The 17,608-nt window shown below is 37.6% G+C and overlaps 1 protein-coding gene across 1 annotated transcript in view; it reads right to left on the bottom strand.

Moving 5' to 3' along the window:
- Positions 1 to 17,608, bottom strand: part of LOC104539857 (FRAS1-related extracellular matrix protein 2-like) — a gene marked incomplete at its 5' end in the record, with an annotated part of 31,434 nt that overhangs the window by 10,702 nt on the left and 3,124 nt on the right. Inside the window, 8 exon segments of the mRNA XM_010183495.1 lie at positions 238 to 396; positions 2,065 to 2,195; positions 2,958 to 3,140; positions 4,005 to 4,169; positions 4,787 to 4,984; positions 5,931 to 6,155; positions 8,397 to 8,546; positions 14,664 to 14,915. Coding sequence (XP_010181797.1) covers positions 238 to 396; positions 2,065 to 2,195; positions 2,958 to 3,140; positions 4,005 to 4,169; positions 4,787 to 4,984; positions 5,931 to 6,155; positions 8,397 to 8,546; positions 14,664 to 14,915 — 1,463 coding nt within the window.

The raw sequence follows: 17,608 nt of genomic DNA, 5'->3' as shown, positions 1-17,608 counted from the left end.
GCAGGAAATATTCACTGCAGAAACAGCCATCACAGGTCAGGGGTGCTAGTGACCCTCTCTTGGAAGCTCTCGTTCTCTGAGTTAGGTCAGCAGAAAGACTTAGGCAAGTATTCTGACAGTCACAGCCTGCTGCTTTTAGTCATCATTTTTCAGAATTGAATCCTTTTTCAATTTTTTTATGTGCTTCAGAGCATGGAATGAGTAAATTGTACAAAAGCATGCAGAAACAGGCCTTACCGTCACACAGACAACAGGATAGCCAGTTGGAGGGTGTGGAATCTCTTTGCTTTTAGCAGTGTCATCATACATCAGAAGTGAGACAACCTGGGGCACAGCTGGAAATGTCACATCTGCAACACTGTCCATTTCTTCAATGTACACAATGGCTTTACTTACCTGAGTTGAGAGAGAGAAAAGGTTATGTATACTGCTGAAAATAAGGAATGGAAGGAGAAGGGGAAGTAGTGCCTGCAACTTCATTTCTGCCACCAAATTCATTCTGGTTTTACCCAGGATGGTTTAATAAAATGGTGACGTATATTAAACAAGATTTGCTCCTCAGTGGTTTTTACAGGTTTTCCACATAAAACCTGTTCACCAGCAACTAGCTGAAAATTAAAGAAGAATTAATTCCCCAAACACTAGGAAAAGGGAAATAAAAATATTCCATTTTTTCTTTAAAAAAAAAAAGTTAGCCTTGGCCAACTGTCAAACATCCACCCAGCTGCTCCCTCGCTCCCCATCTTCAGCATGGCACAAGGACAAAATAGAATAAGAAAGCTTGAGGGTCCACCTAAGGACAGGGAAATTGCTTACCAAGTACGCTAGCTGGCAAAACACACTAAACTTGGGGAAAATTAATTTAATTTACAGCCAATAAAGTTGATTTGGGTAATAGGAAATTAAGACAAGTGTTAAAACAACACCTTTCCTACCCTCATTTTCCAATTCTCAATTTCACTCCTGACTCATCCAGCCCTCTAAAAAACCTTGCCAAAAACATAGAATACAAAACCAAACCCCCAAACATTCCTAAACTAATTCCAGACACCATGTAGTAGTTTCAGACTACACATCAATTTGATCTCACTTGACAGTCAGTTTAGGCTTATACCAATTTAAAGACTGTGTTAACTTTAGGGACTCTGTTTTTAAAATAGTTGCCTACACATTTATCAAGGTATAATATACATGATGTAATGGATCCTAGGGCCATAGTTTCTCTGCATGTAGTAATTTACTGTATACAGTATTGAAATAAGAAGTTGCTAGTGTTTGAGACAAATTAGATATTAAACATAGCCCAAAATGGCAAGCAGTGCTCTTCAGAACTGTAGTAGCTCTAACACTTGCTGTGCTCTCCTCTGTTTTGCCAAAAACTACAGAAGAAATGGGAGGCGAATCTTTGCCTATCTGTCCCCATTTGTGTCTTCCTCCCTATCCACAGACCTCCTCCTGTGGGAGTTGATTGGAAGGCCTCACGGAGCTGTGCTCAGGGACATGAAGTGATGCAGAGCACTGATCAGAGCACCACAGCATGGCTGTAGCTGCTGCAGTCACATCTTTCTGCATATGTTTAGAGAGGGACCAATGCAGTTCCTCCATTCTACTGGGTCTGGTAGGAGCCAGAGGCACTACCAATAGAAACAACAACTGCCAATCACAGCTTCTTGCTTTCTTTTTAAAATATTTTTAAATCTTTTGATGCTTGTCCCTGTGTAATAGGAAAAGTCAGAACAGGTTTCTACAAGCCAGTTAGTGCACTATACTTTTGTAAGAAGTATATACCAATAACTTGAAAAGAATGAGGAAGCTCTCACTGCACCAAACTCTCCCTGAGGCATATAGTGTGTCATGCATAAAATTTTTAATTCAGAGCTTCTAGATTTTCTTCAAAGTGTGTGGATTTATAGCCAATTTATACCAGTATTTAGACAGGTATGCATCAAACTAACACAAGAGTCATATGTCATGCATGTGGTAAGTACGTGGTCTTTAGATGTTTTTATACAAATTTAAAAAATATCATTATGAATGGCAAATTTTGTTGTTAACAGTGGTTACCTGTGTCTCTGCTATCATGTTCTCATCAGCTTTCAGATGGACAGTAAATGCTTCTCTCATTTCTCTTATGCCATCATATAGAATTTCTATTTCAAAAACATGCTCAGTTTCTCCTTCTCTGAATTCAATATCTGATAAAAAACCAAACAACAAACTAATGCAAAATCAAGAGCCAAGTAATGTATTCTGTTGCAATAACATGTTTTTGCTCTAAGTAAGAAGTAGTAGTAGACGGAGTTGTTAGCAGGGTGAAGTAAAAATAACCCTCTTTTGCTGGACAGAAAAATTAAATACAAGTTGATATTGATAACTTGTTGGAAGACTTAAAATAACATCAAAACATAATATCCTGTCATGATATCCCACCAAGCCAAGTAGCTTTTTCCCAAACAATTCCTGGACACAGTTCAGAATCAGCATGGGCCAGGGAGTAAGTTTGCACGCAGAGATCCTGTTTCAGAGGCAAAGAATGTTCAACAGAGTGTGTCTGCATGCCAAGGAATGGTCCCAGGTACATTATTATACCAGTATGGATACTGCCTCAGGCTCCATTTGCAGTGCATATTTTAGCAGGATCCAAAACGCCCGCACTTTGAACTGAAAAGTCAACATACTTGGCATCAGGTCTTTAGGAGATCTAGACAAGAATAGTCTGTTACAAACAGGCATCTGTGGTCCTTCCTCCAGAAACCAAGTGGGGATTATTATTTCTTGCTAAAAGTCAGGAGGAAATACACAAAATACATAAAGTGAAGCAGGAACTCTTAGTCTAAAGTATAGTACTTACCATTTGGTTATCAAACCAAGAATTCAGCTCCCTGTCCAGCATTTATTTGCAGGAAGGCACTTTCCAAAGTAATGTTTCCCATCCCCACATCCAACGAAGCCCTTACCTTCTGACACTGGATTGTACTCTTCCCCTGAGGTGGCTGAGCCATCCTTAGTGTGCACTCTGACAACGGATACTTTGGAGCTATCACCAAGGCGTAGAACATGGATTCTTACCAGTGCAATTTCTCCAGGTTCTTGAGGCTCCTGAATGCTGTGTTTTGTTTCAGAGAATTTCATTACTGGCTCTAGAAGAGAAAACAAACAAACAAGCAAAACCCACAACAAAAAGCTGGCATTAAAAAAAAAGTTTACTCATGTCAACTAGATTAAGTGCAAATACCTTACACAGACTGAGAGTGGACAGTCCAAAGGAAATGAGAAGGTTATAACAAACCTGAAAATTCAAAGGCATTGTCTGGCTATTCATTTATTTGGTTTATTGATTGCTGACTGGAATGGTAGAAGTGAAATTTTTTGGAAACTGGAATTCGGATAGAATGTTACAGCTTTTAATAAAAAGGAGAATACCTGGTCTCCTGGTGTTTGCTTTAGTGGAGTCTTGAGTGGAATTTTGAGACATAAAATATGTTTAGCTTTTGAAGAAAGAAGTTACTTTTATAATTTATTTATGCTAATGTCTTATCATGGGTATGGGATAAATTAAATAACTCTCTATGACTTGTAAGGAGTCCATTTGACAGCATTATCAATTATGTTGTATTTTCCTTATTTTTTTTTAATACACATGTAATTATGTTCCTATTATAATCCTGAAAGTTTTGTGAATTTTCTTGGAAAAATTTGACCCAAGGCATCTATGATTCTTTCAACTTAGTCAAATTTATTGTAAGCAACATATATAGAGCAATAAACGGAATAGAAATAAAGATACTTTCTCTTCTCATTATCCCATAAAGGCAGCCAGTGATGCATACAGAATAGATAAAAAGAGTGCACTGTCAAAACACAAAAATAAAATACTTGATAGGTTTTTTAGAAAAATTTGGTACTGAGTACTTTAAAAACTGTTGAATAAAACACTGAATGGAATTAGTCCCATTTTCCTGACTGTAGCTCCATGTATAATGAACAACTGACATAAAACTCACTGTCATCTTCATCTTTAATCTTGATCACAGTCTCTTTCTGATCCCCAGTGGAAGCACCAGAAGTAGAATCACTTTCAGGTGTTCCAAGCACCAATTTGAACTTCTCTTCCTCCTCATAAATTACATCATCCTCCAGAGTTACAACACAGGGCTTCTCAGTTTCTCCTGCACATAGTTGTGAAGCAAGAACAAGACATTATCTTCATAGGAACACAAGACACCAGGATAAAAACAAAACAAAAACACCCACACTTTTTCAGTCTTGCCATTGAAAAGACAGCCTCAAGAACACAAAAGCAGAGACTAGCACTGACTGGCATGTCTCATTTTTTTTTGTTGTGTTTGATTCAATCTCTGCTAAGGAAAAATCCCATGACTCTGCCACAATGGGAACCAAGCAGCAGCCCTTGCAGTATTCAGCAGGGTGTTGTATGGCAAGGAATCTGTTCCTCTGATTCTTCCTTGTTGAAGTCACTGCATCAATTTTAGACTTGCTTATTCTCATCAACAAGTGCCATTCTCGAAAGTTTAGCAGAGGATGCTCAATATTACTCAATTCTGTTTTGTCCCACTCTGGCCATAAAAACATCTGAAAGTGCTGCTGTCACAGTCACAAAACTATTTGTTAAGTAGTCCTGTGCTGTCACCTTCATCCCAAGAAGCTCAACTGGCGTAACAATTCCCTGAATGTCCTGGAGGTCTAGCTCTTATTTAGCATCACATTACTTGTCAGACAAAAGCCATCTATTAAATGGCTACAAATTCCAATGGGAAAAGCTTACCTGGAAGAAACACCACTACAGAATCATCTGTATTTGGCCTCTCCTTGTAGTCCACCATAACTTGGGCAGAACCTTGGCGCGTATAGCAACGCACTGTGGATTTATGGTTAATATCCCCACTTCGACAAATGAGGGCCACCAGCTGTTCATCTTTTTCATTTGCCACATGCATTGGTTCTTTGAACTGGACTTTGGGTACTGAAAACAGAACAAAATACAAAACTAAAACAACTGGTGATTTTCTTTAACCTGGCATTGCATTTGCTAATCTTTACAATAAATTGAATGAGGTTCAGATTTATACATGCATTTTAAACACATATATTGACTCTAGATTAATTAAATTACTTTCCTGGTATACAGCAACTAATTGCCAACCTAGTACTAATTCTGTCACCAGTCTTCTCACAGTAGCCAAGGCTTGGTGATTTTTTTAAAAACAGAAAACTTAAGCCATTTCCGAGCTGTGGGATTATTTTCTATAAAGCAGTCTCTTTTACCTTTGATGCAGAGAGGAAGTAGGTGCGTGATACCACAAGGGTAGAAAGGAGTGATGACCACAATTTCATCTCTGCTGAAGTCAGTATCATACTTTGCACTGACTTCAACAGGCGAATATCTGAGCTGTTTGAGAATGAGCTTTCTAAAACAATATAGCTTCTTTAAGTCTTTGAAGTGCAGTGAATCTGCAGAATCATGAGACTGCTGAGAGTCAGCTCAGTTTATTTAACAAGTGCTGGAGAATCTCTAAATGGCACTGTGTTGAGTGTTATTTACTTTTAAAGTTTTACACCTACCTTTCCCCCCCCCCCCTTAAAGTTCCCCTAGAAAACACAATACAGGTAGAGTTTCATGCAATAGCATGAATGTCAATATATGCACAATTATTTGAAAAACTTAGCTCCCTGCAATTTTCGTGTACAAATAACTACTAGAGAGGAAAAAGTTTAAACCCTATGGCTCCTCTACTTTCAAAATGAATATTCATTCAAACAACTAGCTTTTATGAACCAGGCATAAATGCACCTTTAGCTCATAGTACAGTTCCATTATTACATTAATTTGTCCAAAACAGTACCTTCAAGTACATAATGAGAAGGAAGACAAGCCAAAGTAAAGAACCTGCACTATAGCCCTTCTTCACCTCCTTTATACTTCCAGTCAGTGACGGTGTCATCAATAAAGACAGTGGTTGTGCTACACTCTCCAAGCACTGCGTTCACAGGCATGCAGAGGACTAGTTCAAACTTCTCCAGACCTTCCAGAATAGGCTGGCCCAAATCATCAAGGATGATCACTTGAAATACTTGCATGTTGATGCTAGGGGTAAAATCCAGATTACGGCTGATACCCATGTAATCAACTCCAGCTGCTCGGGAAGCAACAAGACTTGTATGGGTCAGTTACTACTACACAATAGCATTTACATCTGTGAAATGCATTTGCAGTTGTTTTCTTTGCTGTCTTAGAGAAAAATTTATTTAGATTTTTGTAATATGCAAATAAATTTGGGAACAATGAACATACAGTGCAACACACGCACAAATACATATCTGGATCATCATTTACTCTTTATGCCATCAGCACATATAAAATTTGTTTAAAGCCCTTAAACAGCAGAGTAACAGGCTACAGCCTCAGCAACATGCAACAGACCTGATGCACAAAGCAATTTAACCCTTTTGCTCAACTCTGGACTATATACACGAGGTTTTACTTAGCTATTTACCTTTAAAGGAGCAGATATCTGCCCCTGAATAATTTTAGCAGTAGCCTACAAAAATGTGTCTTGCACTAGGTTAGACCACTGAGCTTGAAAATCATACTGTTACCACTGAGTCATCACTAAAAGAAGCAAGCAGCTTGAGTGCAGGCAAAAACACCTAGAATGACTTTTTTCTGTGTGTGAGACTATGAAATCTAAACTGGAAGATGTAGAATGACTTCCTCCTTCCTTTGTGTCCCATTGTTTCACTGAGATTCTGGCTATTTCCATGATTTTGCAGTCTTTTTAACCAGAGTGTTCCTCCATATCTCCTTTTAAATGCTCAACTTGTTGCCTGTAATGACAGCAATTCTTTCCCTTCTTTGTTCAGTATGTTCAAATTTTTGTTCTTAAAAGCAGCTGTGCCTATTATTTATTCTTTTTACACATCATTTTGCAGCCTTTGGATTAGAGGCAAGTTACCTGCATAAAAGCTGACCTACCTGGTTGGCTCTGTGCATCGTGAAGAAACACAATTCTTGCAGAGGTTTTGCTCTTTCCTTGATTAACTATTGTGTGCAATTCATATACAACCATATTAATTTTTCTGTGTGCAAAACTCTATAAATACTTGAAATTTGGAAAAGGTTTAGTGAAAAGGATGTTTTTTCCAAACCTTATAACTAGGTTTTAACAGAAGTGATTTAAAAAAAACAAAACACCCTATAAATATGAGATTAGAAATGCAACATTAGTTCACTACTTTATACACAACACAGAAAATCCTGTAGAATCCAATCACATTTCTTCACCTGAATAGTGAATCTTCACTTATTCATCACATACATTGCCTATTTTGCTAACCACTTCTCTGTTCTTCAGCAACTGTAGCCAAGTTTACTTCCATATGTGTACATTATAAGTTAATTAACAGTACCTTCAACCATACATGCTGCATTACTAGTTTCTGTAATTCTTTTTTTATTTTGGTAGCAAATCTGATCATGTATTACACACATATTTAAAAAGACAGTTTTTCTTTCAGCTTGATTAATAGGAAAATTTCTAAAGCCTTTTCTGCCTCTTGCCAGTGTGTCATCAATTTGTTGGGCTGAACAGAGAAATTCTCATTAATGCAACTGATTTCCTTGACACCCAGCAGCTGTGACTACTCCTTAAAATTAATTTAGCAGCTAGCAAGTCAAGCAATATATTTAAACAGTGCCAAGCTGTGCAAAACTTTGCGCAAAACTTTGGCCAGCCTTACCAAAGTCTGACAGAGGAAATGACTTTTCATTGGCACTGAGAGGAGGAGGGGAGGAAAACAAAAAAAAAAAAAAAAGGAGGTTTACAGAAACAGTCACCAGATTTTGAATATTTTGGGTCAGTGTTGTACAGAGAAAATCCTTGGAGCTCACACTGCTGGTGCTTTCCAGAATTTATCTCCATGGTATCTGAGAGACCCTAGAATCTCAGATACACCAGCTCTCATAGATAAATAAAGCTTCCTTGGCTAATGTACTGATAGCAGTATTTCAGGTTTATGCTGTAAATGCAGTTTTATACCAGGGAACCACAGTGCTATACAGACAATACTCTCACTCCAGCTGTTTCTACAAATGTCTGCCATAAGTTAAGGTGCGAGTGAATTAATGAACATTTTACTCACATTCATTTTGCAGTATTCATCAGAAAGTCAGTGAGCTTAACTGAGCTGTCCTTGTCACACACAACTGGGACAGAAATATCATGTCTTATACCTGATAAATCCACATCTGATGTAATTTACTTAACTTTTCTACCTCACATATACAGAGAAGATAAATAAAAGTGAGTGCCAGATACCACATTTTCATGCTCACATACTCTAAAGCAACTTGAGCAACATTTTTATGAGTAACTCACCTTCTGCTGACACTGGTTCCGTTTTTCTGGATTGCACCGTGACAGAAGCTGCCTTGGACAGATCTGTTCCAGTCCTCCAGACACGAATCTCCACGTGACCAGTGCTTTCATCCACTCGATACTCAGCATTACCAAAGTATAAAGCAGGTTCTAAATACAGAGAGAAATGCATATAGTTCTGAAAAAGCCTCTTTTGGTCTGCTCTTGCGCACATGTGTGTTTAGTGCTCAAACTCTGCAGTTTGACTTTTAATACATTAGCAGCTGAAAAAATAATAAGCATTACTAATTTGCCCTACAAATCCCAGTGGTACCTACTGTCCGCTTACATAAATATTATTATGCACCTGCTTATGACTTAATGTAAGGAGTTTTTTATCCTTTAAAAAAAAATAAACACTTCTCGAATAAAATAAATAAAGTGTTCTATCTATATATTGTTGATCTTATCTGCAGCTGAGAGAGATCTTCCACAGCTGGCTGTTTAGCTTATTTACTGTTCACCTTACCATCTGAAGTAAAACAGGCGTTTCAAAAATTGTGACTATGTAGCATAACACAGACATAAAACATGGGATAGTTCTTCCATTATACTTTTGTTAAGTAAACCAAGGCAGAAATTTCTTAAAAAATTATTATTAAAGGAAATATATACCTAAATACACCTTTCCCCCTCCCTAAAAGACAAAGGCAGTTTGCAGGATTTCACAATTTTAGAATTTAAAAAAAATATTTATTGTTTTTAAAGCATACATTTGACATAGATGTGGCAGATTAAAGGGTTACAAGCTGCTGGGTTTTTTTTCTTCAATGTGGTAAACTGACTTTAGTCATTCATAGGGCATACAAAAAGTTGAACAATCCAGGTCATGGAAAGGGTCAGTATTAAATTGGGTTTAAGCGGACTCTATTGTTTAGCATAGGAAATCAAACATCACAAGGCTGTCTCAAACTAGTGCCAATTTAGCTGCCTTTCTGAATACCCATCAAGAAGAATGAAGCAGCACACACTGGAGACACGTTATACCTGCTGCTTTTACTAAGTAATGGATAGAGGCTGCTCAATTGAATACATGGCCTCCCTCACTTTTGTCACCTAAACAATAGCGGGCTTTATCTTGCTAGCAGTATTAATAGAGTCCAACACATTTTTCCAGTGTCGAATATTGCTACTAATTTATATTAATACAATGTGGAGAATCTCTCCAGTACCACAGCAACATTATTTTAGCACAATAGCTGGTATCTTCTTTAGCAGAACTGCTCCAGTTGTACAAAACCCTGGCACTCATCTCCTACACTGCAATTCTATTGTACCTCATGGGGAAATTCAGCGAACTTTGAAAAGCTTTAGAAGTTGTGACTGTTGTTTCCTACAACTGGGGAAATGGGAGCTTTGAGTAAAACACAATGGTCCATAAAGAGTTTTTAATTTTTTGACTCCTAGTGTTTTTCAGAGCTCACTTTATTACTGAGCTTACAGCCAGTTTTACAGAGGGGATAGACAGCTTCCGATGACTCAATGTGCTTACTACAGCACAGAAAACTACACAGGCTTTTCTACATAATCTGAAGCAACTCAGTAATAAAAGTGCCTCATTCTAACATTAATTTTTTACATTCTGGATCTCACCTTCCCAAACCCAAATGTTCTTTTCAAATGAGAGAGGATATCTAGCTAAGCTATTTTCTCAACAGAGACAGCACTGCTCAACTAATAGAGAATTTTATATTTGCCTTGAGACACTATCTGCTGCTGCAATGTAAATATAAAAACATCAGAACACCATCTGGCCCATACCTACATAAACATTTGCCATTCTAGCTTGCAGGCGCTTTTGGATACTTACTGTATTTTTGTTTAACCACTGAACTGTGAATCTTTGTATTACTTTACCATCTAAGCAAACTCTGATAATCACAGATGGAATCTTCAGCATACAGTATTAAGGAAAGTACAAGTGTTTCGAGAAGGACTGCATTTATATTTATTTTCAATCTTCTGATAGATTACCTTAACATAGGCTGAAACAATTCCTTTCTTAGCCCAGAAGGATGTCTGACAAAACAAAGCTTTTGCAGGCAAAACTCAAGAGAATGAAACCAGTCACTTGATAATGGCTTATATTGTTTAGCAAAACACCAAGCTCTTTGAAAATGTGGAGTTTTTGAGGGACAGTCAGGACTGCAGGACTTCCAGCTAAAAATTTCAGCCTTTGGTGTACTGCAGGTGTTGGCTTTCTTCTTGAAAAATTCTTTTGCAATTCTTCCAACTCGTGTGTTTTAAGAAAAAGGGTATCAAGTCTGAATGCCTCATTTTATGTTCATCAAGTATTTCAAGCTGTTTTCAAAGGAAATTTTGCTTTGCCTAAAGCAGTACCTCAACACAAATTTTTCTCCCTACCCTCCTCCCACCCCTCCAATCAACAGTTTTAGTGATCAGTTATTTGTCAGTTTTGGCATTTCCCCCCCAGTGGTGACAGGTAAGAGTTTGAAGACAATCACATTCCCTTCCCACTGGCTATGCATCTTTTAACTATTGAAGTCTTCCTCACACGGTGGGAGTGGAGTAGGAGTCTAAATATCCAAACCTACATGCCTGTTTGTCATAGCTAATGGACTACCAAGTGACTAATGACACCCTGTAAGTTCACACAGTTTTGTTGAACCAACTTCTGTAAAGCACAGAAAGAGGAATTCTGCACAAGGCAATGGCAACACTCCAGGTTTTATCGGTGTCAACGGAGTGACACTTCTTCCTCCCTTGAATGTGCACACTGTGTCTACAAGTATAGGGACTTATATATAACTTCAGGTGTGAGTGCTGCTACTTTTGATAACAAGCTTTTTGCTTTGAAATATGGCTTAAGGAAATGCAATAACCAGTCATATTATTCTTACCACATTCATCTTTCCTGTTTATATTATACTCACCATAATCTGTCAACTTAAGTTGTGCTAAGACTTTACAATTTTTCTTCTGAGAGAACTTGAAATGCTTAGTGCAATGATCCAAATTTTCTCAATCTTATTGAATTATCAATGGAAAATACTGAGTAAGCAAATACTTTTGTTTATTTCCAACACAAACAGATGAAAATAAGGTAAAATATAAGTATCTCTAGAACTTCTTTTTTTTTTTTAATCTTTCAAATGAACATGTTTCCCATATAAACATAGTACAATGTGAGAGAAATGTTCCTTGGGTACTGTGACCAGTGAAATATTTAAAATTGTTTTCCACATCTTCACAGTTTCTGAATGTCCAATCTAGATACACCTATTCTCCCCAAAAGAATAAGAATTATAACAATCGGTCGATGGGCTATTAAAAATAGAAGTCCAGCCCTCAAGGATGATGACTCACTTGTGACTTAATTATTACAGCGAATTAATCACTTGTCTCACTCAAAAATAACCTCAGTGCCCTTTAAATTCTACCAAGGCAATATAATTTAAAGGCACATACCTTATTTAGGATTTCAAAAGCTGATACACTAAGTAAAAAAGAAAAAAAAGGAAGCAATCAAATTGCAAATTAAAAAAAAAAAAAGCACTTCTAAAAGGGAAAGTCACTCGTGTTTGTACTCTTTCTTTCCCTTTTAGGATGGTCAGTAAATAAAACATTACATTAATTACCACACATTTAACTGAGTAAGCAGAACAGCATCTCAGCTAACTGGCAATCTTTAGTAAACAATAGTTATTTCAATCATGAAATGCCATAAACTATTAATTATAAATCAATTTCCTTCATAAAAGAAAACCTCTAAGTGTTAGTTTGGCTTGGAAAGCAAATAAATTTTCTTTTATTTTTCTTTCCTTTTTTTTTTTTAATTTGTGGTCCTAAAACCTGTTCTACCTGTGATGCTACTTAAACACACAAGTAAAGAGCTAATGTGGATTTCCACTTGCTTATAAACTCACGAGATGCTTGCACCTATTTCTTCAAAGCCATTTACTGAAAAACCGGACTCTCTGTTCAGCTGAACATGGACAGTGTGCTCCCAGGTGCCCACATTACAGGAAAATGATACACAACTCAGAGTTTACTGGTTTAGGATCAAGGATCTGCTACAAAACCTGCACTGTTCTTTGGCTTGTAGAGACCCTAGATCAAAGGATAGGCATTATGTGTTGACTATTTACCTTCTGTTTCTTTTTCTTTTTAATTATTGAACTAACACTTCCCCTTATTTAAATATTACTATTATGCTATAAGAATGTGAAGTTATAATTAGTTTTAGAGATATTTAAGTTTGAAACTTTTGGAACTTTTTCATGCACTAAGCTATATGAAACTGAAGACTCTTGAGACCTAATAATGAGTCATTTCTGGGGTTTATGTGCCTGTAGCACGGCTCTAAAAAGAGCTATGGATCTCCACTTGTGGCAGTCTGTGGAAGGCCTCTTTTTATGACATTGACAGCAAAACTTTAGGACTCTCTTTTTTATAAAATCTGTTTTCTCTTTAAGGAATCCCTGGGCATATGCCTCTCAAACCATATTTTAAGCTTTGATCAATGCCTTCCTCCACATAATGCATAAACCATATCACACCCAAGTAGAGATGGTGGAAATTTGTATCCTTCAGATGCTAAATAGGGATAAGTTTTTACAGTTGTAATCTGAGAGATGAAAATAGGCCTGTGTACAGAACTAATACTGAAAATTTTCATGCATTTAATAGAAAAAGTCACTGTGGTGTGTGCTTTATTTTCCAGTTTAAAGCCATTATACAGGACTATTTATTTTAAAATGCTGCAAGACAGGACCCTTCAGAGAGGGAGACCTAAGTGGAATATATGTAAGAGACTTCAAACCCTGAAATAATAAAAGCAAAAAACTGCTTTCTCCTCCATCCTCACACACATAGCACTGTGGATACTGGTGATCTCACAAGTTTTGTGAAGTTCTCATGAGACAACTCAACAGAACAGCCAGCAAGACAAAAACAATTCTCATTCCTGCCTGTGGTCTGGTATCAGACCTTCAAAATGGGAATAGGGACAAAGAAAATTTAATAATGTTTGAATGCCTGGTATTTATCTCACCTTAAGGCTACCTCAAGAGAGGTTCTCCTCTCCCTCTACTCTGCCCTGGTGAGACCGCATCTGGAATATTGCGTCCAGTTCTGGGCCCCTCAGTTCAAGAAGGACAGGGAACTGCTGGAGAGAGTCCAGCATAGGGCTACAAAGATGATTAAGGGAGTGGAGCATCTCCCTTATGAGGAGCGGCTGAGGGAGCTGGGTCTCTTTAGTTTGCAGAAGAGGAGACTGAGGGGAGACCTCATTAATGTTTGTAAATATTTAAAGGGTGAGTGTCACGAGGATGGAGCCAGGCTTTTCTCGGTGACAAACAATGAGAGGACAAGGGGTAACGGACACAAACTGGAACACAGGAGGTTCCACTTAAATTTGAGAAGAAACTTCTTCTCAGTGCGGGTGACAGAGCACTGGAACAGGCTGCCCAGAGAGGTTGTGGAGGCTCCTTCTCTGGAGACATTCAAAACCCGCCTGGATGCCTTCCTGTGTAACCTCATCTAGGTGATCCTGCTCCTGCAGGGGGATTGGACTAGATGATCTTTTGAGGTCCCTTCCAATCCCTAACGTTCTGTGATTCTGTGATTATATTTACTAACAGAATGTTTATTCTGAAACGTTTTATATATTTTGTGAACCACTGCATAAATATTTAAACATCAGTAACTGCTAACAGAAACTCTGACAACATAACCAACTGCTTTCCTTGATGGGGAAAGAAACATACCCTGGCTTTCCTTCTGGTTGTAAAGCTTAATGCAAGTAAAAACACTTCAGAACACTTAAGATAATGAATTCTTCAACTTTCACTGACATGTGGCAGCACCAAAATGATTGAGTTTGAAAGCTGTGGCATTTACACACAACTTTCTTCGACTTAAAAAACTCAAGCCTTTTATCTCCAAAATGTCTTTTTTTTTCCCCTTACATTTTTGACATATATATGTGTAAATATATAGAATATATTTGTTACTTCAGATCTTACTAAAGTTAAGCAATACACTCAACTCCTACTGCAATAACAAAACAGTGCATGACACATATTTGCACTGTATCTTAAACATAGTTCATGTCTGTTCTGCCAGTTTTTCTACTAAGTGCATCCTAGACGCGTGTTTTCATCTGTTTAAAAAACGAAAACACAGTGGAAGAGACTATTTAATCAGTAAAAGTTCAAAAGAGGAAAGTTCCAGCAAAACAAAACAAAACTGCTTCTTTGTACTTACCATCATCTGTGTCAGCCAATATTATTACTTTAGTGCTTGGGAATTCAGTGCCAATTTGATCACCCACTGGCATGCTCAGACAAATATTGAAGGTCTCATCTTTCTCATAGAGAGAGTCATCAATAATGATAACATGACAGAATTTCTCAGTCTCATCCTTATTAAAATGAACAACACTGCTATGATCTTCAGGACGCGAGATGTAGTCAGAGTAAGATAAGACAGTGGATGGTACTGTGCCGGTAGCAGAACCTATGAGGAGGGAAGGTAAAGGAACTCAGGACTTTTAAGAAGCAGAAGAACTACTGCTCTTTAAATGAAACAAATCTAGAAAAAGAGTTTTATGCTGGAACTAATAAATGTGCTTTGGTAATAGGGTAAACACAATTAATTCTTCCTGTTTATAGTTACAACTTCTCCAGTAGCAAAGTGTCTCAGGGGGCTCTTACTATTACCCAACACTCTCATGAAACTATACCTGCTCCCAATTCACTACTATTTTCAGTTAACCTGGCCCAACCTTTTTGTGGGGCTGCACTTCACCCAAGTGAGAGAAGTCAGTCAACTAATTAAAAAACAACCAAAACAAAACCAACCACAAACAAAACCCCAAGCCTCTCAAAAATACACTTTGATACAAAGTTTGTAGAGCACAGCCTCATCAGCCATTGAACAGTTACAATAAAAAGTGATGTTGTGAGGGAAAAAGCATGCAAGAGGAGTTAGGAGAGGCAAGGGGCAAAACCCCCAAATAGGTTTTGCTATCAAAGGATAAGGACATGGAGCCACACTCAATTTAACATCGCACATGACTGACCACATTTCATAATATTTGCATTGAAAAATGGCAAGATGTTCTGTCCTTTTACTACTACACACTATCCTTTCATTGATCAGAATGCCTATGAATGTCACCAGGACTTTAGGATGAGGACTTATCCTGAACAAAAGAATAGAATTTGAACTTCACATTTTCATTTTTGTGTGATTCTTAAAGGATGGGGAGAAAAAATTAATCCCTCCTATCTTACTTCTGCTGCATTTACCTGTGTGAAATACTTGTTAAAAAATCAAACCAAGACAAAAAAAGTAAAGCTTATCTACAATATGAACCTAAGAACTGCAGTGGATTTGCATTACCAGCATCCTTGTAGCCAATTGGGATGTTACTATTTGGATGAGTGGACTGCTAGAGGGGTCAAAACTGGCTAGGATCACCAGGATCAAGGAGTGGTGGTTAATAGTTCACACTCCACCTGAAGGCCAGTTACAAGTGGAGTTCCTCAGTGTCCTGCCCTGGATCTGCAGGGATTTTCAGAGGACAAAGCCCTGAGCAACCCTGTCCCACCTCATAGCTGCCCCTGCTTTGAGGAGCAGATCTAGCTGGAGACCTCTCAAGGTCCCTTCTAATCCACATGATTCTGAGTACACTAGGTAGCCTGATTTTGAGAGGTCATAAGTACACACAACATGCATCTATTACCTTCTTTTACTGTGGACAGGGGTTAGTAATGTGTCAGACACCCGTTAAGTATGCTGAGAAAGATTAAATGAAAGACAGTGAGAAGTTTGCCATGCTTATCATGCTTAAAACTGAGAAAAATTATTTTACTGCAGCAAATTTATGAAAAACACAGATCAGGACAACAATTAGAGCAATTATGTCTTTAGGTAAATGGGTAGCACTGTTAAGGCCAGACAGGTTGACAGCCTACAGAGACCAAAAGTGTTAAGTAACTCAGTAAGATTTTCTGTGCCTCAATACACAACAAAAGAGGGGAAAATACTCTTAAGCCTATGTAAGTCACTGATGAAGGAACAAATGACCTCTGAATACCTGACTGTCTGAAGATTCCTGCCAGCCATTCAGGCTGACTGTTATTGGTAAGGGTAAACTAAAACCAGAAGATGTTAAAAAGATTTGCTGAAATAGAAGTTTAAATAAAACATAGAACTGAGGATGATTCCCCCATTTTCCCTCCTCGTGAGGCATACTGACTGTTGGTATCTCAAGCTGATAGAAGACTGCTATATAAAAACCAGCTTTTACAACCAAAACTTTCATATTTCACTGCTTAGGATAAATGCTAACCCCTATCTTAATCCTGGTTTCATTTATAAATTCCCATTACCTTACCTTTATTACATCTATTTTTGGATGCACATTTTAGTTTTGATTAAGAGTTCTCAGATATATTTTATAATATCTAGTAATTTTTACAATATCTAATGTTTTCTCTCTTCTGCCGTTCTGCTTTTTCAGTTTATAGCAGGCTTATTCTGTATTCAAGACCTGTATTGGGGAAACTTAGATTCAAATGAATCCATGTTGAAGAAAGAATCATGTTATGAATTACCTGTCTATACTAACTACAGTATTTGAGTGACTATCACCACCACAAACATTCGTACTTCTCTGAATATCTAGTGAAGACGCGGTTGTGATGTGAACTTCATAGTTAGCCTCTAATCTAACTAAAACTCAAAAATCTCATTTGATTTTAGAAACTGTTTAGTTCTAAATAGATATCTCTTCTCTGTGGTTCATCAACTCCATATATCATCTTTGCTAACACAGATTCACAAATGAGATTAAAAGCATCATTAAGGCAGATCATTGCTTCACACAGCCTTCTGTGTCAGTTACGTTGAAACAAAAATTGATACACAATGCCTGTAGACTGTCAGTTTTGAAATACTACTTCTTACTGAATCAAGTGAAGCCCTGACTCGCCTCCTTCTAGCTACATGGTAAAAAAGCAAAACACTGACAACAGGAAAAAAGCCACACTGGGGACCTCACTTCTCATTCAGGATATCTACAAAGGTGCAATGATCAGTCAGATTCTCAACAACAGATGTATAGGGCTTAAGACTGCAGGAATCCTTTTCTCCACTCTAAACCATCACCACAAGGACAGGGACAGGCATTTCCTCTTCAGCAG

Source organism: Mesitornis unicolor, unplaced genomic scaffold (assembly GCF_000695765.1).
Source record: "Mesitornis unicolor isolate BGI_N332 unplaced genomic scaffold, ASM69576v1 scaffold50654, whole genome shotgun sequence".
NCBI lineage: Eukaryota > Metazoa > Chordata > Aves > Mesitornithiformes > Mesitornithidae > Mesitornis > Mesitornis unicolor.
This window is presented reverse-complemented; position numbering and strand designations above follow the sequence as displayed.